The sequence below is a fragment of the Anomaloglossus baeobatrachus genome, chromosome 7, assembly GCF_048569485.1.
Source record: "Anomaloglossus baeobatrachus isolate aAnoBae1 chromosome 7, aAnoBae1.hap1, whole genome shotgun sequence".
In the NCBI taxonomy this organism is placed as follows: Eukaryota; Metazoa; Chordata; class Amphibia; order Anura; family Aromobatidae; genus Anomaloglossus; species Anomaloglossus baeobatrachus.
This window is the reverse complement of record NC_134359.1, coordinates 61,087,062-61,115,027: the sequence shown is the minus strand read 5'-3', so window position 1 is coordinate 61,115,027 and position 27,966 is coordinate 61,087,062. Positions and strand designations below refer to the sequence as shown.

Sequence of the window (27,966 nt, the reverse complement as noted above, 5' to 3'; positions counted from 1 at the left end):
TGTATCTCCTGTGTGCTAAGGACATTCTGAAACCAGACCTTTTCTCTGTGTCTACCAGAACTACTCTCAGATAAGTTGTTTTTTGTACCTCTGCTTATGGTTTTCACTTTCTTGTTATTTTGCCTGTGTGGAGTTCTTGGTGGAGTTGGATCATTCCCTACTGGGAATATCTGTGTACCTTGCTCGATGTTCTGCTGTGCATTGTGTTTTGTCATGCTTGGTATAAAATTCAATCCCTCCTCTATATCGGTGTTTTTCTTGGATCCCAGTAACACCAGAGTACTGATATAGTGGGGGAGAGCCTGTGTAGTCTCAGTAGCTTTCCATATCAGGCATGCTGGTATTTACTAGGGTTTTTACGGCTGCAGTCAGTGCTCTTTCCTATCCTTTCCTATGTAGATAGTTTGGGCCTCATCTTTGCTGAATCTGTTCTCTAGCTACGTATTGTGTTTTCTTATATCACCGTAGTCTTTACATGTGGGGGGCTATCTATATCTTTGGGGACTACTCCGAGGCAGATTAGCTTTTCTAATATTTCTCTCTGTAAGAATATTTAGTTCTCCGACTTTGTCGAGGCGACCAGGTCATCGTAGGCACACCCCACGGCTACTTCTAGTTGTGTGTCAGTATTAGGTCTGCAGTCCATTAAGATTCCAGCCACTCTGGTTATTTTTTGGGTTTCCAAGTTATTGTCTTTTTTCTGATACTCCTCAGTCACTAAATCATAACAGCCTTATCTTGGAGCTGTCTCACCAATAATAATAGTTCTTGCTTTGCAGTGTACGCTTTTGGTTTTTGGGAGTTATCCTGATCTTATCCCATTACCTTGCGTCCCATTCCATGACCTCTGTCCCTCCTGTATTGTCTGTACTTCCTGTCTCCCTGACCCTCGAACTGTTTTTTGACCCCGGCCCCGCTCTCTCCTCTGTACCTTTGTGTCCTCTCGGATTCTGACCCCAGCTTGTTCTCTGACTACGGCTCTGCTTCCCTTCTGTTCCTGATGCTACTTTCTGACTTACCGACCATCGGCTTGCACGGGACCTCAGCTTCTCTTGCACCTCTGTACCGGCTTCTGACTCTTGGCTTGATCGACTACTTGGTACTAGTGACCCTTAGCGGGAAAGCGCCTCACTACACCTAGGAACCCTACACCATTCCAGTATACCTGCACCCCCTTGTGGTGAGTGTTACATTGGATCTCTGTCTCTACAATATGTTGCTCTCGGATTAGATTGCGAAAAGCTGGTGATGAGTCCCTTTAACACTTTTTAGTGAAGAAGAAAGAATACTTCTTTGTCTCTGTACTATCAAACACCAGTACCAACTATTGCTTCTTGGTGACGTGCTGACCATACTAACGTTATGTGAAGTGACCTCACCATCCATTTGAGAGATTTGGTGACATGAATGTATTCAGCATTCATTGCTGTTGTGGTCATGTTCAGAAAGAAACAAATAATATTGTGAACCAACATCACTTGAACGAGGAAATGTTTATCCTAAGATTAGAAGAAAATTGGCATTGATGCAAGAAAAATAATAAAATAACAAAAGAACTAATAATTTTCTGATAAATTGACTGCTGCTTACTGTGGTCCCCATCAGTCTTGGTAAACTATACTGCAATGATGACACCGCCATCTACCCACCTGATATAATGTTCCTCTCACAGAAGAGTGAGAAATGCAGTAATCAGGCAGTACACTAGGTGGCATCAGGGATAACTAGAGGCTGAGGGAAGTCAGGCAGGGCGGGGTCAGAACCGAGAGGACACATAGAGACACAGGAAGCAGACAAGAGAGAGGTCGTCAGACAAGTCAGAGGTTGGGTACCAGGAGAGTAAATACACAAGGGGCAGGCAGAAGAGTAGTCAGGGGAGAAAGCCGAGAGCAGGAGCCAGACAGGAATGGATAAGTCAGAGGGGAATAGAAAGAGGAAAATCATGGGTCAGTCTGGGGTACAGTACCAAGAGCAATCACTATAACCAGGAGACAGGCACTTACTGCAACTTAGCCAGAAAATACAACTGGCGCCACTCTGGGCATGAACTCCCCCAGATAAGGGAGAGCAACCACTTGGAAGCGGAACGTGTGAGTAAGCTCCTCCCACAGCCGGCGAACAACTCGGTGCAGGGAATGGCCCGTCACAGTGCAGAGAATAACATGTGACTGCATGCAGGAGAACCTAACAGAAGGTCCTGGCGCAGGAGCCACACCGCAAGTCAGGGCCGTGACACCTAACCACTGCAGCCAATCTTTAGCCTCAGCTCTGTTAAAGGCCCCGTCACACGCTCTGATATATTGTGCGATCGCACCCGCCCTCGCTGGTTGGGCGTCATGGGCAATTCATTGCTCAGGGTGCACAATGTCATTGACCCCATCACACGTACTTACCTCCCTAACGACTTCACTGTGGGCGACGAACATCCTCTTCCTGAAGGGGGAGGGACCTTCGGCGTCACAGCGACGTCACACAGCGGCCGGCCAATAGAAGCAGAGGGGCGGAGATGAGCGGCCGGAACATCCCGCCCACCTCCTTCCTTCCTCATTGCCGGTGGGACGCAGGTAAGTTGTGTTCGTCGTTCCCGGGGTGTCACATGTAGCGATGTGTGCTGCCTCGGGAATGACAAACAACCGGTGCACAGAAGGAGGAACGACATTATGAAAATGAACGACGTGTCAACGAGCAACGGTAAGGTGAGTATTTTTGCTCGTTAACAGTCGTTCGGAGCTGTCACACGCTACGACACCTCTAACGATGCCGGATATGTGTCACAAATTCCGTGACCCCGACAATATATCATTAGATATATCGTAGCGTGTGAAGGGGCCTTTAGGGTGCATTACACACTGCGACATCGCTAACGATATATTGTTGAGGTCACGTCGTTAGTGACATCGCAGCTTGTAACACCAAGGAGCGACGTGCAACGATCGCAAAACCGTCTAAAATCGTTGACACGTCACTCCTTTTCCAAATATCGTTGGTGGTTCCTGCCGCTGGTTGTTCGTTGCTCCTGCGGTGTCACAAATCGCTATGTATGATGCCACAGGAACGACGAACATCTCCTTACCTCCGTCCACCGGCAATGAGGAAGGAAGGAGGTGGGCGGCATGTTCCGGCTGCTCATCTCCGCCCCTGCTCTGCTATTGGGCGTTCACTTAGTGACACCGCAGTGATGTGGCTGTGACGCTGAACGCAACTCCTCACAGCGACGTCGCTGACAAGGTATGTGCGTGTGACGCTGCCGTACGATAATGTTCGGTACGGCAGCGATCACCAAATGTCGCACCAACGACGGGGGCGGGTGCTATTGCGCACGACATCGCTAGCTATCGCTAGTGATGTCGCAGCGTGTAAAGCACCCTTAAGGCTAAAGATTGGTGGTGGCGGCCAATGATTGGAGGATTACCCAGTTTAAAATCAAATTATATTTTTCTATGCCAAAGTAAAAAATGCTGTGAGTTCTTATTTCTATATTTCGTTCACAGTGTTCATGAACTTGATGAATTTATTCAAAATACCGAGAAAGGCTTCTCCAAGAAAGTAAAGGGTGAGGACTATGATGTGCTTGTGGAAACTATGGGTCATCTGATGGCAATTCGGGACAGACCTTCCACTCAGGAGCATTTCAGATATCTGAAATCTACAGCTGAGCTACTGAGAACCTATGGACAACAACTGCCCGACCATATCTATACACAGCTAGAAGTAAGTGATCAGTTAGTTATACATTGGGTGACATACTTCCAGTGCTTTATTTGCCCTTTATTTATTAACAGTAGTTCTTTCATTTACATTTTAAAATATTTCGGAGTTTATGCAGTCATTGAGGATTATTAGCATAAATGGGTTTTCATGTATCCACTCTAAGGTTATGTTCACATTTTGCTTTTTTTCTGCTAGCAAAACCTCCTCTCTTTGCATTAAAGAAGCCACATATATTAAAAGCAGGTTTTACTGCTTTTTGTGTGCGTTATTGTTCTGTTTTTTTGCTTTGTTTTTTTTTTGGTGCAGATTATGTGTCATTTGACTACAGTATATATTTCTTCTATATACAGCTGTACTGTGGCATTGCTGTATATACACTGACGAGCAAAAGGGTAACAATTAGGGATGAGAGAATGTATTCGCCACTATTCGGTATTCGCTGGATAATAGGCTATTCGCGCCATTCGGTATCCGAGGAATAAAACAACATCCGCTCCGATACTTTTATTTTGAGAGAAAGAGAGATATTCTGCCTTTTCTCCCATCCAGAGAGAGAGAGAGAGAGGGAGAGAGAGAGTGTATATCTAATATATAAAGCTGAATGTGTGTGTGTGTATGTGTGTGTGTGTATGTGTGTGTGTGTGTGTGTGTGTGTGTGTGTATGTGTATGTCCGGGATTGGCTTCCGCACCGTCGCAGCTACAGCCACAAAAGTTTGCACACTCACACGTATGGACCCCAAGAGCGTCATAGGCTATGTTTCAAGGGGAAATTTTAATCCTGCGCTTTACAGTTATTCGCCAAAAAACCTGCCTCCATTAAAGCGAATGGAGCTGGGAGCCACAGTGCAGCCAGAACTTCAGAAGAATGCGCAGCCACGCCCTTATCTGGAATGTTGGAGTGTCACAATGCAGCCAGGGAAAGAGACAGACACAGACAGGGAAAGAGGCAGACACAGACAGAGTAAGAAACAGACATAGACAGGGTAAGAGACAGACACAAAGAGACAGACACAGACAAAGAGACAGACTGACAGGGAAAGACACAGACAGGGAAAGAGAGGGAAAGAGAGGGAAAGAGACAGACAGGGAAAGAGAGGGAAAGTGACAGACAGGGAAAGTGACAGACAGGGAAAGTGACAAACAGGGAAAGTGACAAACAGGGAAAGCGACAGACAGGGAAAGAGATTGAGACAGATGGAGAAAGAGATAGACAGGGAAAGAGACAGACAGACAAAGAGATAGAGAGAGACAGAGAGATATATACAGAGGGGGAGACAGACAGAGAATGGGAGAGAAACAGAGAAACAGTTACTATCCCGGGCAGCGCCGGGTGCTATGTTGTGAGGCGAAATTTTAACCCCGCGCGTTCCAATTTACCAATCAATTTTGCCCCTATCTTCATAATGGGGAAAAAGTGAAACGAAAAGTGTTGGGGGCAAATTGACAGCTGCCAGATGTGAACAAGGGGCACTTAAAGAATTAGAGCGATGGCGCCAAAGAGTATATACCGTACAGTTGCTAAGGTGAGGCCCCGACATGGGATACTCACCACACTCTGGGATATGAACACACACACAAAATGTGCCACACACTACCACGTACTTGAACACATATACCACCCTCAGCACACATCTCACCACACATACACCAACCTCACCACATAATCGCCCTAAATCACACACAAGTCTGGTATTATCCTTCAAAAATAAAATCTGATTAATAAGCAGCCAAGAACAACAAATATACCACATAGGAAATACGGCAGCTGTCAAGTCACATGACCTGTCTATTTTGTGTATGTGTGAGCTAATATATACTGTCAGGGGGGAGGGCTTTCTGTTGCCTGGAGATTTATCAGGCTGCTGACTCGCCCACCCCAGGGCTATGGGACACCCGGTGCCGGGCCGGACTAGTCCGGTGGTAGTCAGTGGTGGCTGGGCCCGGCTCCGTGGCCCTGGTGGGTGTCAGTTGAATATGTGGCTTGATGAATAAAGTTGTGTTCGTGACGCCACCTGTGGTATGCGGCTATTAAGCCGCCGCTGCTGTGTGAGGCCACCGGGATGATGTTATGGCAGCAATGGTGGTACTGCTCCCCACAGGTGGAGCGGTGCCCCGGGGACACTGTTGGTGCTTATTAGTGTCTATGCAGAGAAATAAATGAGGCAACACCAGGGGTGCAGTTTCAAGGTCTTTACTCACAGTTCTTGTCAAGGCCTGCAGGAGCCTTTGGACTGCTGGGACCACCGTCAGGGACCTCCGCCGATCCCGGGTAGATCTGGGGGTTGATGCCAGTGCACCCCTCTAATTGTGTCCTTTCTCAGCTGACTTCACTGGCCACCAGCTCTGAAGCTCTCTGTGGCCCTGGAATCCCTTCGTTCCCTGCTTGGTGTCACCTGGACCCTCTGAGTCCCAGGGTCTTCACCAGGAAGCATCACTTTCTTCTTTCTTTAGCTCCTGCCTGACTAGAGCTCTTCTTCTACTCTCTGTTTCTCTCCTTCTCTGTTGCTTTCTTTCTCTGTTGCGGACGCTCTGAGCTCACAGAGCTCCTTTCTCTTTCACAGCTACATGGTGGCTCCTCACTCTCTCACTCTCTGAGGTAAACTGAAACTCTGACCTTCCTCTCTGCTCTACCCTCGGCTGGCTCTCCCCACCCCCCGGTTGCTAAGCTACCACCCTATGGGAGCAGGGATGGGTCTTATGTCTCCTCCCAGCATGCAGCATGGATGGGTTGTCTGCCACTTTCCCTGGTCCCAGTGTGTTCCTAGCAATGGGTGTAGTGTGGATTTACCAGGGGACCGGTGTTCACTCCCTTCCTCACCCAGAATGGGGCATCACACCGCTGATGGGGTGCAATGACCTGTGGCGACGGAAGCCTCAGGGGCGCCACACTGCCAATAGCAACCAATCACAGTTTAGCTTCTATTTTGCTACAGTTAATTAATCTGAGCTCTGATTGGTTAATATAGGCAACAATTTAATAATTACATTTCTATCTATAAGTTTTGTGGTTTTTGTGTGCAGAATACATTTTTGTTAATACATTCTATTTTGTTAACAGCAGTTATTAACCCGGGCGAAGCCGGGTAGTACAGCTAGTATATATATATATATATATATCTATATACTAGAAGGTGGCCCGATTCTACGCATCGGGTATTCTAGAATCTACGTATTGTGTAGTTAATGTATGAATTTTTTGTTTTTTATATATATATATATATATACATATATGTTGTTGTGTGTAGTTGCCAAGTGTTTGTGTAGGGCGCTGTACATGTTCTGGGTGTTGTCTGGGTGTGCGGGGGTGTGGGGGGGGTCAGAGCAGTGTTGTATGTGTGTTGCGTTGTGTGTGTTGCGTTGTGTGTGTTGCGTTGTTTGTGGAGCGCTGTGTGTCTGTAACGTTGTGTGTGTGGTGCTGTGTGTGTTGCGCGGTTTGTGTGGGTGTGGGGTGCGTGTGTGTGTTTTGGGGGGAGGTATGTTTTGTGCAATGTGTGTGTTGTGCGGTATGTGCGTATATTTGTGTGTGCCTCGGTGTTTGTGTGTTGGGTGTTGTGTGTGTGCGGCGTTGTCTGTGTGTGTGTGGGTGTCTGTGTAGGGCAGTGTTTGTGGTTCCCAGTGTGTGTGTGGTGTGTTGTGCGGTGCGTGTGTGGCGGTGTGTGTGTGTTTTGGGGGGAGGTGTGCACCCCCCATCGTGCTCCATCCCCCATGCTGCGCACCCCCCATCGTGGTTCACCCCCCATGCTGCACCCCCCATCGTGCTCCATCCCCCATGCTGCACTCCCCATCTTGCTCCATCCCCAATGCTGCACTCCCCATCGTGCTCCATCCCCCATGCTGCGAACCCCTCAGAGAGGAGTATAATAGGAGGAGTATAATGGGAGGAGTAGTCCTGGGGAAAGAGGAGTATAATGGGAGGAGTAGTCCTGGGGGGTGGTGTACAGGTGCCCAACGTGTGCGGGGGGCGTGGCCGAATGGGCATCGTGTGCGGTGGGTGTGGCCAAATGGGCATCGTGTGAGGGGGTGTGGCCGAATGGGCATCGTGTGCGGGGGGCATGGCCTAGCGGGCATCGTGTGTGGGGGGCGTGGCCTAGCGGGCATCACGTGCAGGGGCGTGGCCTAGCAGGCATCGTGTGCAGGGGCGTGGCCTAGCGGGCATCGTGTGGGGGGCGTGGCCTAGCGTGCATCGCGTGTGGGGGGCGTGGCCTACCAAAAATCGCGTGCGGGGGACGTGGCCTAGCGGGCATCGCGTGCGGGGCGTGGCCTAGCGGGCATCGCGTGCGGGGGCGTGGCCTAGCTGGCATCGCGTGCGGGGGACGTGGTCTAGCGGGCATCGCGTGCGGGGGCGTGGCCTAGCAGGCATCGCGTGCGAGTGACGTGGCCTAGCGGGCATCGCGTGCGGGGGCGCGTGGCCTAGCGGGCATCGCGTACAGGGGGCGTGGCCTAGCGGGCATCGCGTGCGGGGGACGTGGCCTTGCGGGCATCACGTGCGGGGGTGTGGCCTAGCGGGCATCGCGTGCAGGGGGCATGGCCTAGTGAGCATCGTGTGCGGGGGCGTGGCCTAGCGGGCATCGCGTGCGGGGGCGTGTGGCCTAGCGGGCATCGCGTGCAGGGGGCGTGGCCTAGCGAGCATCGCGTGCGGGGGACGTGACCTTGCGGGCATCACGTGCGGGGGCGTGGCCTAGCGGGCATCGCGTGCGGGGGGCATGGCCTAGTGAGCATCGTGTGCGGGGGCGTGGCCTAGCGGGCATCGCGTGCGGGGGGCGGGCCTGGCCAAACGGTTAATCCATGCGGGGGGCGGGGCCAGGCCGAGCCGAGCGGCCAATCCGGGGGGGGGGGTGGGGCCAGGCCGAGCCCAGCGGCCAATCCGACGGTTGTCATTGTAAGGACACAATTTTGGAGCAAGACAGACAGACAGAATAAGGCAATTTTATATATATATATATATATATATACTAGAAGGTGGCCCGATTCTACGCATCGGGTATTCTAGAATTTACGTATTGTGTAGTTAATGTATGATTTTTGTTATATATATATAGATGTTGTTGTCTGTAGTTACCAAGTGTTTGTGTAGGGCGCTGTACATGTTCTGGGTGTTGTCTGTGTGTGGCAGGGGGTGAGAGCGGTGTTGTATGTGTGTTGCGTTGTTTGTGGAGCGCTGTGTGTCTGTAGCGTTGTGTGTGTGTGTGTTGCACGGTTTGTGTGGGTGTGGTGTGTTTTGGGGGGAGGTATGTTTTGTGCAATGTGTGTGTGTTGCGTGGTATGTGCGTATATTTGTGTGTGCCGCGGTGTTTGTGTGTTGGGTGTTGTGTGTGTGCAGCGTTGTCTGTGTGTGTGGGTGTCTGTCTAGGGCGGTGTTTGTGGTTCCCAGTGTGTGTGTGTGGTGTGTTGTGTGTGTGTGTGTGTTTTGGGGGGAGGTGTGCACCTCCCATCGTGCTCCATCCCCCATGCTGCGCACCCCCCATCGTGCTCCATCCGCCATGCTGCGCACCCCCCATCGTGCTCCATCCGCCATGCTGCGCACCCCCCATCGTGCTCCATCCGCCATGCTGCGCACTCCCAAACGTGCTCCATCCGCCATGCTGCGCACTCCCAAACGTGCTCCATCCGCCATGCTGCGCACTCCCAAACGTGCTCCATCCGCCATGCTGCGCACTCCCAAACGTGCTCCATCCGCCATGCTGCGCACTCCCAAATGTGCTCCATCCGCCATGCTGCCCACTTCCAAACGTGATCCATCCGTCATGCTGCGCACTCCAAAACGTGCTCCATCCGCCATGCTGCGCACTCCCAAACGTGCTCCATCCGCCATGCTGCGCACTCCCAAACGTGCTCCATCCGCCATGCTGCGCACTCCCAAACGTGGTCCATCCGCCATGCTGCGCACTCCCAAACATGCTCCATCCGCCATGCTACGCACTCCCAAACGTGCTCCATCCGCCATGCTGCGCACTCCCAAACGTGCTCCATCCCCCATGCTGCGCACTCCCCATCGTGCTCCATCCCCCATGCTGCGCACCCCCTATCGTGCTCCATCCCCCATGCTGCACCAGCATCAGCCTCTCTGTCCCCAGCATCAGCCTCTCTCCTCCCAGCATCAGCCTCTCTCCTCCCAGCATCAGCCTCTCTGTCCCCAGCATCAGCCTCTCTGTCCCCAGCATCAGCCTCTCTCCTCCCAGCCTCAGCCTCCCCCAGCATCAGCCTCTCTCCTCCCAGCCTCCCCCAGCATCAGCCTCCCCCTCCCAGCCTTCCCCAGGATCAGCCTCTCTACTCCCAGCCTCCCTCCTCCCAGCCTCCCCCAGCATCAGCCTCCCCCTCCCAGCCTCCCCCAGCATCAGCCTCTCTCCTCCCAGCCTCCCCCAGCATCAGCCTCTCTCCTCTCAGCCTCCCCCCAGAATCAGCCTACACCCTCCCAGCCTCCCCCAGCATCAGCCTACCCCAGCATCAGCCTACACCCTCCCAGCCTCCCCCAGCATCAGCCTAACCCAGCATCAGCCTACCCCAGCATCAGCCTCTCTCCTCCCAGCCTCCCCCAGCATCAGTCTCCCCCTCCCAGCCTTCCCCAGGATCAGCCTCTCTCCTCCCAGCCTCCCCCAGCACGCCGTGCTCCTCTGCCGACACTCACAGATCCGATCGCATACACTCACACACACACACTCACACACATCCGATCGCATACACTCACACACGAACTGAAGATATCGCACATACGCGCTCACACTCACAACATCCGGAGATACCACATGCTTCTGGCCATGTGATCCTCCGACAGGTCCTGGAAGGTCACTCCACAGTATCGCCGCCGAGAAGCAAGCGATATCCCAGGATGTTGTGAGTGTGTGGATGCGATGTGATGTGTGTGTGAGAGTGAGTGTGATCTGATGTGTGTGTGTGTGTGTGTTGTTATGTGTGTGCGTGTGTATGTTCTGCCGCTACAGGACCTTGATGCGCTGGTAACTATGCTACCATGGTTACCAGCGTATCCCGTCCCCCGCTCGCACGGGAGCCCACACCAGCATACGGCGGCAACCCCAGCAATGCGAGGGTATGTGTCGCCTGGGTTGGTGGCATACGCTGATGTGGGCTCCCGGGGGTACAGTACTCACCTGGGAGTCGTGGCTCCGTGTCGGTTCGGAGAATGCGTGCGGGGGGCGGGGCCAGAGTGAGCGTGCATTGCGTGAGGGGGGCGGGGCGTGGCCGAGTTGCCAATGCTGCAGGGTGCCGGGGCGAGAGGCCAATCCGTGTGGGGGGCGGAGCCTGGGCGAGCGGCCGGCCAATCCGTGTGCGGGCGGAGCCTGGGCGAGCAGCCAATCCGTGCAGGGGGGCGGGGCCATGGCGAGCCCAGCGGCCAATCAGCTTTGTGTCACCGTAAGGACACAATTTTGGAGCAAGACAGACAGACAGACAGAATAAGGCAATTATATATATAGATATATACACACACACATAAATGGTGTAAGCGAGTAGTCATGTGCTCTCAATAAAAAGTAGGTAATTGACAACCAGATGATTGCTGCGGATCCAGCAGTTAAAACCTCCAGCAGAAAATTACAAAGGGTTTTATATTATATGTTGATCCAAAAGATGGGTTAGGGCTTATTTTCAAGCAAGATTTCTTATTTTTTTTCCATGAACAACAATCCACATTTATTCTTCAGCAAAACCTTAAATATTTATTAAAATAAAGAGTCATAGAATGGTAGAGTTGGAAGGGACCTCAAGGGCCATTGGGTCCAACACCCTGTGAGTGCAGATTTTCCTAAATCATCCCAGCTATATTTTAATCGAGCTTCCATTTGAAGATTTCCATTGATGGAGAGCTCACCACCTCCCATGGTCGCCTGTTCCACTCTCTGACTGCCCTCATTAAAAGTTTTTCCTAATGTCTAATCTGAATCTCCTTCCTTTAAGTTTCATCCCATTGCTTCTTGTACTTTCTTGTGCTAATGAGAATAGGGTAGTTCCCTCTGCACTGTGACCTCCTTTCAGATATTTGTAGACTGCTATCAAGTCTCCTCTCAGCTTTCTCTTTTGCAAACCAAACATCCCTAGTTCTTTTAGCCGTTCTTCATATGACATGGTTTGCAGGCCTTCTATCATCTTGGTTGCTCTTCTATGGACTTGCTCCAATATATCGGTCTTTTTTGAATTGGGGCTCCCAGAACTGTACACCATCTTCCAGGTGGAGTCTGACCAGGACAGAGTAGAGGGAAATAATTACCTCTCTCGATCTAGATTCAATGCTTGTCTTGATACATCCCAGAATTTTGTTGGCCTTTTTAGCTGCAGCTGCGCACTGTTGGCTCATGTTGAATTTGGGTTCTACTATTATGCCCAAGTCCTTTTACCCTGTGCTATCACCTAATTCTATCCCTCCCATACTATATCTGCTTTTTACATTTCTGTTACCCAGATGTAGGACTTTGCATTTGACTCTGTTAAACACCATTCTGTTCTCCTCGGCCCATTGTTTGAGTGTCTAGATCCTTTTGAATCCACTCTCTTTCCTCTCTAGTGTTGGCTACTCCTCCTATATCTTAGTATCATCTCCAAATTCCATGAGTGCCCCAATAATTCCATTGTCCAGATCATTTATAAATATATTAAACAGTAGTAAGCTTAGGACAGAGCCTTAAGGCACCCCACTTTTAAATTTCCTCCAGGTTGATGTGTAGCCATTTAGTATTACTCGTTATGCACGATCATTAATCCTGTTGTGAATCCATCTAAGGCTAGGTTCACATTTCCGTCAATTTGTATCAGTCACAATCCACGGCTCTGGTAAACAGCGGAATCCGTTTGGAGGATTCCGTTGTTCCCATTTACTTGTATGAGCGGCAGATTGTGACTGATGACGCTGCGTTGCATCCTCCGCCCAACTGATCAGTTGTGGAACGACTGACCATCGGGCGGCAGGAACGCAGCATATAGTGTTTTTTGAGTAGTGGAATCCTTTTGATTTCGCTGCGCATGCTCTCTCTTGGCGGCCGAACGATCAGCTGATCACCCGGCAGCCGGCTGCTGTGAGCGATCAGCTGATCACCCGGCGGCCGGCTATTGTGAACGATCAGCTGATCGTTCTCTCTCTCACGTTTTACAGCGGAGTCCGACAATGAATTCTTATTCTTGTCATCCGTTGTACAATGCATCAGTCACAAGCGTCAAGCACCACATGTGACTGATGGAAAACAACGGAAATGTGAACCTAGCCTAACTGATATAGTCATATTGCATTCTAGAACATCAACATAACTCTCCAAATCCTGTATGTAACACATGTGTGTATCTATCTATTTATAAATCTATCTGTCTGTCTATCTACACGCATACACACACACACACATCCACACACACTGCACATATATAACCACCTGTCTCCTCTTAGGTTTTAGGGGTACTTTGCACATTGCGACATCGCTAGCATCGGCTAGCGATGCCGAGCGCGATAGTACCCACACCGTTGCTCATGCGATATCTTGTGATACCTACCGTAGCGAACATTATCGCTACGGCAGCTTCACACGCACTTACCTGCCCTGCGACGTCGCTCTGGCTGGCAACCCGCCTCCTTCCTAAGGGAGCGGGTCGTGCGGCATCACAGCGACATCATACGGCAGACGGCCAAACATCCCGCCCACCTCCTTCCTTCCGCATAGCCGGTGGAGGCAGGTAAGGAGATGTTCCTCGCTCCTGCGGCTTCACACACAGCGATGTGTGCTGCCGCAGGAACGAGGAACAACATTGTATCTCCTATTGGTGCGATATTATGAAAATGACCGACGCTACACAGATCACCGATTTTCGACGCTTTTGCGATCGTTTATCGGCGCATCTAGGCTTTACATGTTGCGACGTCGTTACCAGCGCCGAATGTGCGGCACTTTCGATTTGACCCCGACGATATCGCAGTAGCGATGTCGCAACGTGCAAAGTACCCCTTAGACTCATGCAATTTAGAGACCTTTGGTCATATGAAGTGATGACACAAAGATAGTTAAGCAGTCTTAACATCAGAATAAAAATGCTGGGACCCCTAGGAGAATGGGGGCCCTGTGAAATCTTTGAGCAGTTCCACATTACAGCAATTCTGAATGCTAAAAATTAATAATGGTAAAATATATCTTTGTACCGTGTTAGCCAGTAGAGATAAAAAATTGTTTAAAAGAACTGAAGTCCTCAGTGGTTGATACCTTTTAATGGCTAACTGAAAAGATGGTAATAATAGCAAGCTTTCGAGACTACTCAGGTACCATGCCTGATGAAGAGACCTGAGTAGTCTGGAAAGCTTGCTATTATTACCATCTTTTCAGTTAGCCATTAAAAGGTATCAACCACTGAGGACTCTCAGTTCTTTTAAACAATTTTTTAAAAATTAATAATGGAATTCCTGCATTTTTAGGAAGACACAGAAAAGGTGAATTTAAATTATGAGATGACTATATATATTTTTTACTGGATTAATGTGTTATTATGATCAGAAAGCAACAATGCAATGTAAGCGATGACTCCTGGAACAGCTCTTTAATTGTTCATAGAAATTATACACATTTGTTAATTGCATGTAGTGATGCACCGTACACAAAAATAGTCATTTTCTCAGTGTCAATCCTGCCTAGACATAAAAATTAAATCCTTCGAGATGCAGTTACTACACAAAACCCCGAAATCATTCATATTCTCAGTGTGATCCAAAGTGTATTTATTCAAAACACCCTTTTCTTCCATCTCATGCTCGTCTCCCATGTTTCGCTGGTATTTTAAGTTGGTGACAAATACATTCAACACTTTTAAAATGTCACTTTTTTCTTTTTTTTTTTCATCGTGAAACATGATGGACAAATTTCAAATGATATGGAAAGCAGCTAAGCGGAAAATCCACATGTAATACAGGCATTAAAATTCCCTCACCTAAATATCTCAACCCATGGGCACAAACACGAGCTAGCCCCGGAGAGGAGAAGAATACCTCGTTAGGAGCCTGGGTTATTTTACTAATTATTTTAAATTGCTTTAAATTGTATGGGCTCAATTTTACTACTGAGTTAAGCCTTGTGTAAAGCTTTTTTATTTTTTTTTTTTATAGAAAGGGAGAAAGGTTTTTGATGTCTAATTTCTTTGCAAATATACAGACCTATGCTGTGCGGCTAACTTAGTGACTGACCTTTGAAACTGATTACTTGCTTTTGAATTCAGATCTCTGTCATAGCGATTAAATGCCTCCCGTGAAAACATGTTCCACTATGGTAATATTCTTTCAAAAAGCTGAATTTTCAGGATGGTGATTCCCTGCCTCTCCCCCTGCACAATTGTACTGTCTCATTTGTATTCACCTTCAGTCCAATGCCAAATGCAAATCACAAAAGGTACAGGCCAAAAATTGCAGTCGTAGTAAGAAAAAAATAGAAAGCATATAATGGCAAAAAAAATAAATGTATAAAAAGTGTGTGTATATCTATATCTATGTATATATATATGTATATATATATATATAAAAAGAACAAAATAAATATAGAGCATATAATAGCAAATAAAAACAGAAAAGAAAAATAATAAATACATATAATAACGAAAAATAACAATTATATGATAGATAAAAAGAAAAAGTATATATATATATATATATATATATATATATATATATATATATACTAGCTGTAGTGCCCAGGTGTTACCTGGGATAGTAACTGTCTTTCTGTCTCTCCCCAGCCTCTGTCTGTCTGTCTGTCTGTCTGTCTCTGTCTGTTTATGTCTGTCCCTGTCTCTCTGCCTCTTTCCCTGTCTGTCTCTGTTTGTGTGTCTGTCTCTATCCATGTGTGTCTCTGTCTCTATCCATGTCTGTCTGTCTGTGTCTATCTCTCTGTCTGTCTCTCTCTATCTCTGTCTGTCAGTCTCTTTCCCTGTCTGTCTCGTTCCAGGTCTGTCTCGTTCCAAGTCTGTCTCTTTCCCCATCTCTCTCTTTCCCCGTCTGTTTTGTTCCTCGTCTGTCTCGTTCCAGGTCTGTCTCATTCCAGGTCTATCTCTTTCCCCATCTGTCTCTTTCCCCATCTGTCTCTTTCCCTGTCTCTTTGCTTGTCTCTGTCTCTTTCCCTGTCTCTTTCCTTGTCTCTTTTCATGTTTTTGTCTCTTTTTATGTTTTTGTCTCTTTCCCTGTTTCTTTCCCTGTCTCTGTATCTTTCCCTGTCTTTTTGTTTCCTGTCTGTCTCTCTGTCTGTCTCTTTCACTGTCTGCCTGTCTCTATCCCTATCTGTCTGTGTCTGTCTGTGTCTTTTTGACTGTCCGTCTCTGTCTGTCTTTTTTTCTCTGTCTGTCCAAACCGTGAAGAAGGCGGACAAGACCGCCGAAACGCGTAGTCCCATTTGCGCTATTTCTCTGCCATCCACTTTGGTTCCTGATCCTTGTGGGTCTTTATATTTTTATACTTTGAAGATTAATAAAGAAAAGAAAGTTTTACTGCTATCCTGGTTTGCTGAGTCCTTGCTGGTTTTCCTCGTTTTCTCTTCATCTTCATACTAATGGATTGACTCCTATCCAAGTCCTTGCAGGATCTTGACTACCAGGTGGGAAGAGACCCGTGAGCTTCATTGCTGGAGCTGGACGTTGGCTTACATATATATATATATATATATATATATATATATATATATATATATATATATATATATAAAAAATTAATCAATTTTTTGAGCCACCCCTGCCACGTCACCACTGCAACTACTGTGACTCTTTTTGAAGCAAAAAAAGCAGCACTGGAGCAATGTTCTGTACTTAAAGTTCATTTTTTATATTTAAATATGGCAAACCTGAAGATTATTAAAATAGTCATTTATCAGTCAAAAATGCCTTTATCCCACATGTAAGGGTCTGTTGTGGTGAGATGAAATTAGTAAAACATTTCTTACTTTAAAGTTTTCTATACATGGCTCTAAATATAAGAAAACTGTCAGGGGTGGACTGCTTATTGGTGCAACATGTGGAGCCGCACAGGGACCCAGGAGATAAAGGGGCCACATCCATCCCCAAAGCAATAGGAATTGTGCGTTATGATGAGATATTGGACTGCGATCGGCCCATATATTATTCTTGCACAGGGACCTCTTCATTTTGTGTCTGCCAGTGGCTGCTGTTCAGCCGTACAGGGTAATATGTGCATGAGCATGTGCATGTGCACAAGAGCCTTGTGTATGAAGACTATATCTATCTATTTATCTAGTTATCATCTATCTATCTTTCTATAATTATCTATCTATTATCTATCTATTATCTTTCTATCTATCTATCCATTCATCCACCCATCTATCTATTATCTATCTTTTCATCTATCTATCTATCCAATATCTATGTATTTCTCAATCTATTGATCTATCTATCCATGCCTCCATCCATTTATCTCTCTCTCTCTCTATCCATCAATCTATTATCTATCTATCAGCTATCTATCTCTCAATGTATCTACAATGCCTACAAGTAGTATTCAACCCCCTGCAGATTTAGGTTTACACATTCGGAATTAACTTGGCATTGTGACATTTGGACTGTAGATCAGCCTGGAAGTGTGAAATGCAGCAAAAAAGAATGTTATTTCTTTTTTATTTTTTTTTTTAAATTGTGAAAACTTTATTCAGAGGGTCATTTATTATTCAACCCCTCAAACCACAAGAATTCTGTTTGGTTCCCCTAAAGTATTAAGAAGTATTTCAGGCATCAAAGAACAATGAGCTTCACATGTTTGGATTAATTATCTCTTTTTTCAGCCTTTTCTGACTAATTAAGATCCTCCCCAAACTTGTGAACAGCACTCATACTTGGTCAACATGGGAAAGGCAAAGGAGCATTCCAAGGCCATCAGAGAGAAGATCGTGGAGGGTCACAAGGCTGGCAAGGGGTACAAAACCCTTTCCAAGGAGTTGGGCCTACCTGTCTCCACTGTTGGGAGCATCATCCGGAGGTGGAAGGCTTATGGAACTACTGTTAGCCTTCCACGGCCTGGACAGCCTTTGAAAGTTTCCACCCGTGCCGAGGCCAGGCTTGTCCGAAGAGTCAAGGCTAACCCAAGGACAACAAGGAAGGAGCTCCGGGAAGATCTCATGGCAGTGGGGACATTGGTTTCAGTCAATACCATAAGTAACGTACTCCACCACAATGGTCTCCGTTCCAGACGAGCCCGTAAGGTACCTTTACTTTCAAAGCGTCATGTCAAGGCTCGTCTACAGTTTGCTCATGATCACTTGGAGGACTCTGAGACAGACTGGTTCAAGGTTCTCTGGTCTGATGAGACCAAGATCGAGATCTTTGGTGCCAACCACACACGTGACGTTTGGAGACTGGATGGCACTGCATACGACCCCAAGAATACCATCCCTATAGTCAAGCATGGTGGTGGCAGCATCATGCTGTGGGGCTGTTTCTCAGCCAAGGGGCCTGGCCATCTGGTTCGCATCCATGGGAAGATGGATAGCACGGCCTACCTGGAGATTTTGGCCAAGAACCTCCGCTCCTCCATCAAGGATCTTAAAATGGGTCGTCATTTCACCTTCCAACAAGACAACGACCCAAAGCACACAGCCAAGAAAACCAAGGCCTGGTTCAAGAGGGAAAAAAATCAAGGTGTTGCAGTGGCCTAGTCAGTCTCCTGACCTTAACCCAATTGAAAACTTGTGGAAGGAGCTCAAGATTAAAGTCCACATGAGACACCCAAAGAACCTAGATAACTTGGAGAAGATCTGCATGGAGGAGTGGGCCAAGATAACTCCAGAGACCTGTGCCGGCCTGATCAGGTCTTATAAAAGACGATTATTAGCTGTAATTGCAAACAAGGGTTATTCCACAAAATATTAAACCTAGGGGTTGAATAATAATTGACCCACACTTTTATGTTGAAAATTTATTAAAATGTAACTGAGCAACATAACTTGTTGGTTTGTAAGATTTATGCATCTGTTAATAAATCCTGCTCTTGTTTGAAGTTTGCAGGCTCTAACTTATTTGCATCTTATCAAACCTGCTAAACCTGCAGGGGGTTGAATACTACTTGTGGGCACTGTATGTATCTATTAATCTATCTATCCATCCATCTATCTATTATCTATCTTTTCATCTATCTAGCTATCTCTGTATCTATCCATTATCTATCTATCTATCGATCTATCCAATATCTATGTATTTCTCAATCTATTGATCTATCTATCCATGCATCCATCCATTTATCTCTCTCTCTCTATCCATCAATCTATTATCTATCTATCAGCTATCTATCTCTCAATGTATCTATGTATCTATTAATCTATCTATCTATCTATCTATCTATCTATCTATCCATTATATATCTATTTATCTATCCATCCAATATCTATCTATTAATCTATCCAATATCTATCTATTATCAATCAATCTATCTATTGTGTTACCTTTACTTGTAATCTTTCCAGTGATGACTGCTGAGAAGTTGTTTCTACAAATCAATAAGTATGAGTCTATTGTAAGAGTGGTTCATTGGCTGGTGTGATAAATGAAGGATGATCACCAAAAAGTAAAAAATATATATTTAATATATTAAACTTATCACTAGGGTATTAGTAAACTTGCTGCCAAGTAGTCCTCCATATTCTTGAGCTCTGTATAAATCCGCCCCCACCACTTATTGGCAGCTTTAAGCCTATGCACTGTGTACACAGAAAGCAGCCAATCGGTGGTGTGGGCGGGGCTATACAAAGCTCAGCATTCAGAAATCTGGTGAAGTGCAGCAGCGAAAACTGTGATTGTGTCAAAACCTTCAGCAAATAGCACAATATGTGACACATCGCTGGAATCAGGGTCTCTGCCCCTAAATTATGCTGCTCTCAGACAAAATAGCAAAAAATGAGTGGCAAATTCCCTTTAAATAGTAGGCCATTTTCTGAGGATACAGTATACTTTAGGAGGATACATTCTGTTCTATAACACTAAAAAATAAAAATATTTTTAAGGAATTTTAATTTTTTTTTCTGATATTGTGTCTTTTGGGAGCTTGGGCATAGGACCTCTGACCTCTACTAGAATACTGGAGTCCCCTGATGATTCCTAAACGATAAAACGCGTCGGGAAGAGGCTAGGAATGGTATAGGGTTATCAAGTGAGGGTTAGATGTGGTCTGCTCTTGTTAGGGCCGAAGCTTGTGGGGTAACAGGGATGTGTAGGGTCAGTGACAACATGAAAGTGGAAGGACCCACACAGAGGAAACCCTGATGCACCCCAAGCTACATAATATGGGTGAGATTGTTCCTATTTATTCTCATCTAAAGTACTTGTACATATTGCAAGTTCCTCCTCTGAGGACCAATATATAGTACATTGGTTGTTTATATTGAGTTTTTTTGATTATTTTTTAGTGCTCACTATGTGGACCACTGTCCCCTTGGGTTAAATAATCTACTCAATTATTATTTGTTTTTTTTGTTTTGTTTTGTTTTTTGTTTATTTTGTTATATATCTATAGGCTCCTTGGTCACCACATTTAACATCATATGGTATAGTCTGAAATGTCAGTTTACTAAGGAGCTTTTGGTTACGTGTTACCTAATCTAGGTTTTTAAGAGTATTAGGAATAAAAGTTATATTTAGGCCTCTTAATTTTGCTTCATACACCATATATTCACCATATATTCTATTTAGAGGACTGCTATTTTGAAAAAAACTTCAGCAAATAGCACAATATGTGACACATCGCTGGAATCAGGGTCTCTGCCCCTAAATTATGCTGCTCTCAGACAAAATTGCAAAAACTGAGTGGCAAATTCCCTTTAAATAGTAGGCCATTTTCTGAGGATACAGTTTACTTTAGGAGGATACATTCTACTCTATAACACTAAAAAATAAAAATATTTTTAAAGAATTTTAATTTTTTTTTTCTGATATATGCCGTAATCTGCAGTCCACATTATTGATTCCGAGCGCAGAATAGACAGAGGTAAACTATCTGCTTCTTTCCATTCTTAGGAATTGCCAGAGAGGTGGAAAAATCTGAAAAAGATTGCATTCATAGTAAAGCATGAAGTGTCTCCTCTGCAGGCAAATGAAGTATCTGTTATCAGGAGGAAATGTGTCCTTTTCGAGGTGAGATCAGTTCTGTTCTCTGAAGCAAATGATTTTTCTCTTTTTGTTCCGATAACAGGCTGCAGCTAAGCTTCACTGAACTGAGAAATTGTAAACTCTTAGAAAAAAGGGTGTCTAAAGATAACAATTCAATGTTTCTTGGTAATGCACTCTGGATGGATCTGATAATTTAAAGCCCACTTCAGTAAAATGCTAGTGAAGCCCCGCGTGTCTTTTATCTTCAATTATGTCTAATCTTTTTCCAATTCAAACACCGCATAACTCTCGTAAGATCAAAATATAGATTTTAAATATTTTCATTCCGTCACCGGCGAGATCCGTGTCATTAAAACGTAATTAGTTTCCAAATGCTTTTTTAACCTCGAGGCAAGACATAAAATATTTGATTTACAAGATGCAGGAAATTTTACAATTGGGTGATACATTCTGATGATAGATTGCGTCACTATGCATTTCTTTTCCCAACCAGGTTAAGCAGCATGAATTTAGAAATCGATTTAAAAATGAAATAATCTTCAAATTCGATGCAGAAGATCCATACAAACATTTGGATAAGGTATCACTTTTTATTTTTTATTTTAATATAAAAGAAAATGCAATTGTAAAAACGTTCATAGAACAAAAAAACTTGCATACATTGGTACAAAAAAATATATATAATAAAAAAATGTTTAATTTATACACTTTTATTGTAAAATCTGAATAAAAAACTTGCATACATTGGTATAAAAAAATATAATAAAATATAATAAAAAAATGTTTAATTTATACACTTTTATTGTAAAATCTGAATAAAAAACTTGCATACATTGGTATCAAAAAATATAATAAAATATAATAAAAAAATGTTTAATTTATACACTTTTATTGTAAAATCTGAATAAAAAACTTGCATACATTGGTATAAAAAAAATAATAAAATATAATAATAAAATGTTTAATTTATACACTTTTATTGTAAAATCTAAACAAAACAATTTGCATACATTGGTATAAAAAATATAATAAAATATAATAATAAAATGTTTAATTTATACACTTTTATTGTAAAATCTGAATAAAAAACTTGCATACATTGGTATAAAAAAATATAATAAAATATAATAAAAAAATATTTAATTTATACACTTTTATTGTAAAATCTGAATAAAAAACTTGCATACATTGGTATAAAAAAATATAATAAAATATAATAATAAAATGTTTAATTTATACACTTTTATTGTAAAATCTGAATAAAAAACTTGCATACATTGGTATAAAAAAATATAATAAAATATAATAAAAAAATGTTTAATTTATACACTTTTATTGTAAAATCGGAATAAAAAACTTGCATACATTGGTATAAAGAAATATAATAAAATATAATAATAAAATGTTTAATTTATACACGTTTATTGTAAAATCGTAATAAAAAACTTGCATACATTGGTATAAAAAAATATAATAAAATATAATAAAAAAATGTTTAATTTATACACTTTTATTGTAAAATCTGAATAAAAAACTTGCATACATTGGTATAAAGAAATATAATAAAATATAATAAAAAAAATGTTTAATTTATACACGTTTATTGTAAAATCGTAATAAAAAACTTGCATACATTGGTATAAAAAAATATAATAAAATATAATAAAAAAATGTTTAATTTATACACTTTTATTGTAAAATCTGAATAAAAAACTTGCATACATTGGTATAAAAAAATATAATAAAATATAATAATAAAATGTTTAATTTATAGACTTTTATTGTAAAATATGAACAAAAAAATTTGCATACATTGGTATAAAAAAAATAATAAAATATAATAATAAAATGTTTAATTTATACACTTTTATTGTAAAATCTGAATAAAAAAACTTGCATACATTGGTATAAAAAAATATAATAAAATATAATAAAAAAATGTTTAATTTATACGCTTTTATTGTAAAATCTGAATAAAAAACTTGCATACATTGGTATAAAAAAATATAATAAAATATAATAATAAAATGTTTAATTTATACACTTTTATTGTAAAATCTGAACAAAACAATTTGCATACATTGGTATAAAAAAATATAATAAAATATAATAATAAAATGTTTAATTTATACACTTTTATTGTAAAATCTGAATAAAAAACTTACATACATTGGTATAAAAAAATATAATAAAATATAATAATAGAATGTTTAATTTATACACTTTTATTGTAAAATCTGAATAAAAAACTTACATACATTGGTATAAAAAATATAATAAAATATAATAAAAAAATGTTTAATTTATACACTTTTATTGTAAAATCGGAATGAAAAACTTGCATACATTGGTATAAAAAAATATAATAAAATGTTTAATTTATACACTTTTATTGTAAAATCGGAACAAAACAATTTGCATACATTGGTATAAAAAATATAATAAAATATAATAATAAAATGTTTAATTTATACACTTTTATTGTAAAATCTGACTAAAAAACTTGCATACATTGCTATAAAAAATATAATAAAATCTAATAATAAAATGTTTAATTTATACACTTTTATTGTAAATAATAAAAAATAATAATCAAAATTTCTGTATAAATATCCCCATTAAATTTTAATAAATATCAAAAAAACCTTTAGATAAAAATCCGTAGTGATTCAATAAATAAAGGAAATGATGATATAAATTATGTTAAAATTAATATTTTTATTCAATGATTAAAATAAATATTCATTACAAATCCATATAAATACAAGGCAGGAAAAAGTCCCATAAATATAGCAGCGGTTTTACTAGGAAGATAAAGTGCTTAGTGCTGAGACCACTTTTTTAATAAATGTCTATCTATTTATCATATATAACAAAGTCCACAATGCAAAGTTTAAATATCCAAATGATATGCTATATATGAAAAAGATTATGGAATAATTATTCTATGTAACAAAATATTGTAGCTGTATACTATTTTGCAAGGGAAATTATACCTGTGATAAAGTGGTCTTTGAATGATCCAAAGTATGCCGCTATGCCCTGACGCACGTTTCAGCAATCCTTTCCTCAGGGGGTACTTTTATTTACTTTTATTGTAAAATCTGAACAAAAAACTTGCATACATTGGTATAACAAAAAAATAATAAAAAATAATAATAAAATATAATAAAAAAATATTTCATTTATACACTTTTATTGTAAAATATGAACAAAAATCTTGCATACATTGGTATAAACATATAATAAAAAATATAATAAAATATAATAAAAATAATATTTAATTTATATACTTTTATTGTAATATCTGAAATTTATAGAAAAATTATAAACCATCTCTGGGTTTTTTTGTTTATTTTTTTACCAAAATAGGACCAAAATTTTATCTTTGTAGTGGTTAAGGCTATGCGTGCACGCTGAGTATAGGGAATTTAGATTCTGATCCCCAATGGGGACAGTGATGATGATGTATGTAAAACACTATGGAATTAAGGGAGCTATATAAGTGAATAAATATTATTATTATATTATTATTTGGTTGCAGAAATTACTGCACCAAATCCACATCTCTTGGCAGAAAAAAAACCGGCCGTTTTTTAAACATTTTTTCTGCATTTTTTTAATGCATTTTTTTCCCATTCTGGCATGGAAAAATGCTGCAAAAACGCTGAAAGAATTGACATGCTGCAGATATAATAAAAATAATTTTCAAATTTGGTGCAGAAGATCACTTTTTATTTTTTCTTTGCATATAAAAGAAAATGCAATTTTAAAAACGTTCATAGAACAAAAAAACTTGCATACATTGGTACAAAAAATATATATAATAAAATATAATAAAAAAATGTTTAATTTATACACTTTTATTGTAAAATCGGAATAAAAAACTTGCATACATTGGTATAAAAAAAATAATAAAATATAATAAAAAAATGTTTAATTTATACACTTTTATTGTAAAATCTGAATAAAAAACTTGCATACATTGGCATAAAAAAATATAATAAAATATAATAAAAAAATGTTTAATTTATACACTTTTATTGTAAAATCTGAATAAAAAACTTGCATACATTGGTATAAAAAAGTATAATAAAATATAATAATAAAATGTTTAATTTATACACTTTTATTGTAAAATCTGAACAAAACAATTTGCATACATTGGTATAAAAAAATATAATAAAATATAATAATAAAATGTTTAATTTATACACTTTTATTGTAAAATCTGAATAAAAAACTTACATACATTGGTATAAAAAAATATAATAAAATATAATAAAAAAATGTTTAATTTATACACTTTTATTGTAAAATCTGAATAAAAAACTTGCATACATTGGTATAAAAAAATATAATAAAATATAATAAAAAAATGTTTAATTTATATACTTTTATTGTAAAATCTGAATAAAAAACTTGCATACATTGGTATAAAAAATATAATAAAATCTAATAATAAAATGTTTAATTTATACACTTTTATTGTAAATAATAAAAAATAATAATCAAAATTTCTGTATAAATATCACCATTAAATTTTAATAAATATCAAAAAAACCTTTAGATAAAAATCCGTAGTGATTCAATAAATAAAGGAAATGATGATATAAATTATGTTAAAATTAATATTTTTATTCAATGATTAAAATAAATATTCATTACAAATCCATATAAATACAAGGCAGGAAAAAGTCCCATAAATATAGCAGCGGTTTTACTAGGAAGATAAAGTGCTTAGTGCTGAGACCACTTTTTTAATAAATGTCTATCTATTTATCATATATAACAAAGTCCACAATGCAAAGTTTAAATATCCAAATGATATGCTATATATGAAAAAGATTATGGAATAATTATTCTATGTAACAAAATATTGTAGCTGTATACTATTTTGCAAGGGAAATTATACCTGTGATAAAGTGGTCTTTGAATGATCCAAAGTATGCCGCTATGCCCTGACGCACGTTTCAGCAATCCTTTCCTCAGGGGGTACTTTTATTTACTTTTATTGTAAAATCTGAACAAAAAACTTGCATACATTGGTATAACAAAAAAATAATAAAAAATAATAATAAAATATAATAAAAAATATTTCATTTATACACTTTTATTGTAAAATATGAACAAAAATCTTGCATACATTGGTATAAACATATAATAAAAAATATAATAAAATATAATAAAAATAATATTTAATTTATATACTTTTATTGTAATATCTGAAATTTATAGAAAAATTATAAACCATCTCTGGGTTTTTTTGTTTATTTTTTTTACCAAAATAGGACCAAAATTTTATCTTTGTAGTGGTTAAGGCTATGCGTGCACGCTGAGTATAGGGAATTTAGATTCTGATCCCCAATGGGGACAGTGATGATGATGTATGTAAAACACTATGGAATTAAGGGTGCTATATAAGTGAATAAATATTATTATTATATTATTATTTGGTTGCAGAAATTACTGCACCAAATCCACATCTCTTGGCAGAAAAAAAACCGGCCGTTTTTTAAACATTTTTTTAATGCATTTTTTTCCAATTCTGGCATGGAAAAATGCTGCAAAAACGCTGAAAGAATTGACATGCTGCAGATTTATTATTGTACTAAATCTGCAAGGGAAAAAATAATAAAAATAATCTTCAAATTTGGTGCAGAAGATCACTTTTTATTTTTTCTTTGCATATAAAAGAAAATGCAATTTTAAAAACGTTCATAGAACAAATAACTTGCATACATTGGAATAAAAATATATATATATAATAAAAAAATATAATAAAATATAATAAAAAAATAATATTTACTTTATATACTTTTATTGTAATATCTGAAATTTATAGAAAAATCATAATCTATCTACAGAGTTTTTTGTTTATTTTTTTACAAAAATAGGACCAAAATTCTATCTTTGTAGTGGTTAAGGCTATGCGTGCATGCTGAGTATAGGGAATTTAGATTATGAGCCCCAATGGGGACAGTGTTGCTGATGTATTTAAAGCACTGCGGAATTAATGGCACTGTATACCATTAGTTAATAAATATTATTATTATAATATTATTATTATTTGGTTGCAGAAATTGCTGCACCACATCTGCATCTCTTGGCAGAAAAAAACACAAGCGTTTTTGACACATTTTTTATGCATTTTTTGCATGCGATTTTTCAATGCATTTTCCATGCATTCTAGCATGGATAAATGCTGCAAAATGTTGGAAGAATTTACATGCTGCAGGTTTATTTCTGCACTAAATCTGCAAGGGAAAAAATAATAAAAATAATTATATAAAAATAATAAAAATAATTATATAAAAATAATCTTCAAATTCGATGCAGAAGATCCATACAAACATTTGGATAAGGTATCACTTTTTTTTTTTTTTATATATATATAAAAGAAGATGAAATTCTAAAAACATTTATAGAGCAAATAACTTACATTTTTTTGTATAAATAATAACATTTAGATACATTTATTGTAATATCTGAAATTTATAGAAAAATAGCAGACATTCATAATCCATCTACAGGGTTTTTTTTGTTTGCTTATTTCCTACCAAATGTCTATCTTTGTACTGATTAAGGCTATGTGCACACGCTGAGAATTTGGTTGCAGAAATTTTTGCACCAAATCTGCTTCTCTTGTCTGAAAAAAAATCAGCTTGTTTTTCACATGTTTTTGGTGCATTTTTTTATGCGTTTTTCAATGTGTTTTCCATGCATTCTGGGTTGGAAAAATGCTGAAAGAATTGACATGCTGCAGATTTATTTCTGCACCAAATATGCAAGTGGAAAAAAAAGCAACATGTGCACTATGCTTACAGTGCCTTGCGAAATTATTCGGCCCCCTTGAATTTTTCAACCTTTTCCCACATTTCAGGCTTCAAACATAAAGATAAAAATTTTAATGTTATGGTGAAAAATCAACAACAAGTGGGACACAATTGTGAAGTTGAATGAAATTTATTGCTTGTTTTAAACTTTTTTAAAAAATAAAAAACTGAAAATTGGGGCGTGCAATATTATCTGTCCCCTTTACTTTCAGTGCAGCAAACTCACTCCAGAAGTTCATTGAGGATCTCTGAATGATCCAATGTTGTCCTAAATGACTGATGATGATAAATATAATCGACCTGTGTGTAATCAAGTCTCCGTATAAATGCACCTGCTCTGTGATAGTCTCAGTG

At 40.4% G+C, this 27,966-nt stretch overlaps 1 protein-coding gene across 1 annotated transcript in view; it reads left to right on the top strand.

Annotated features, from left to right (window-relative positions):
- LOC142245878 (dynein axonemal heavy chain 11-like) overlaps positions 1-27,966 on the top strand; it is a 519,159-nt gene that overhangs the window by 19,802 nt on the left and 471,391 nt on the right. Inside the window, exons 7-9 of the mRNA XM_075318873.1 lie at positions 3,492-3,711; positions 20,684-20,800; positions 21,270-21,356. Of these exons, the coding sequence (XP_075174988.1) occupies positions 3,492-3,711; positions 20,684-20,800; positions 21,270-21,356 (424 nt within the window). The remainder of the gene's footprint in view (positions 1-3,491; positions 3,712-20,683; positions 20,801-21,269; positions 21,357-27,966) is intronic.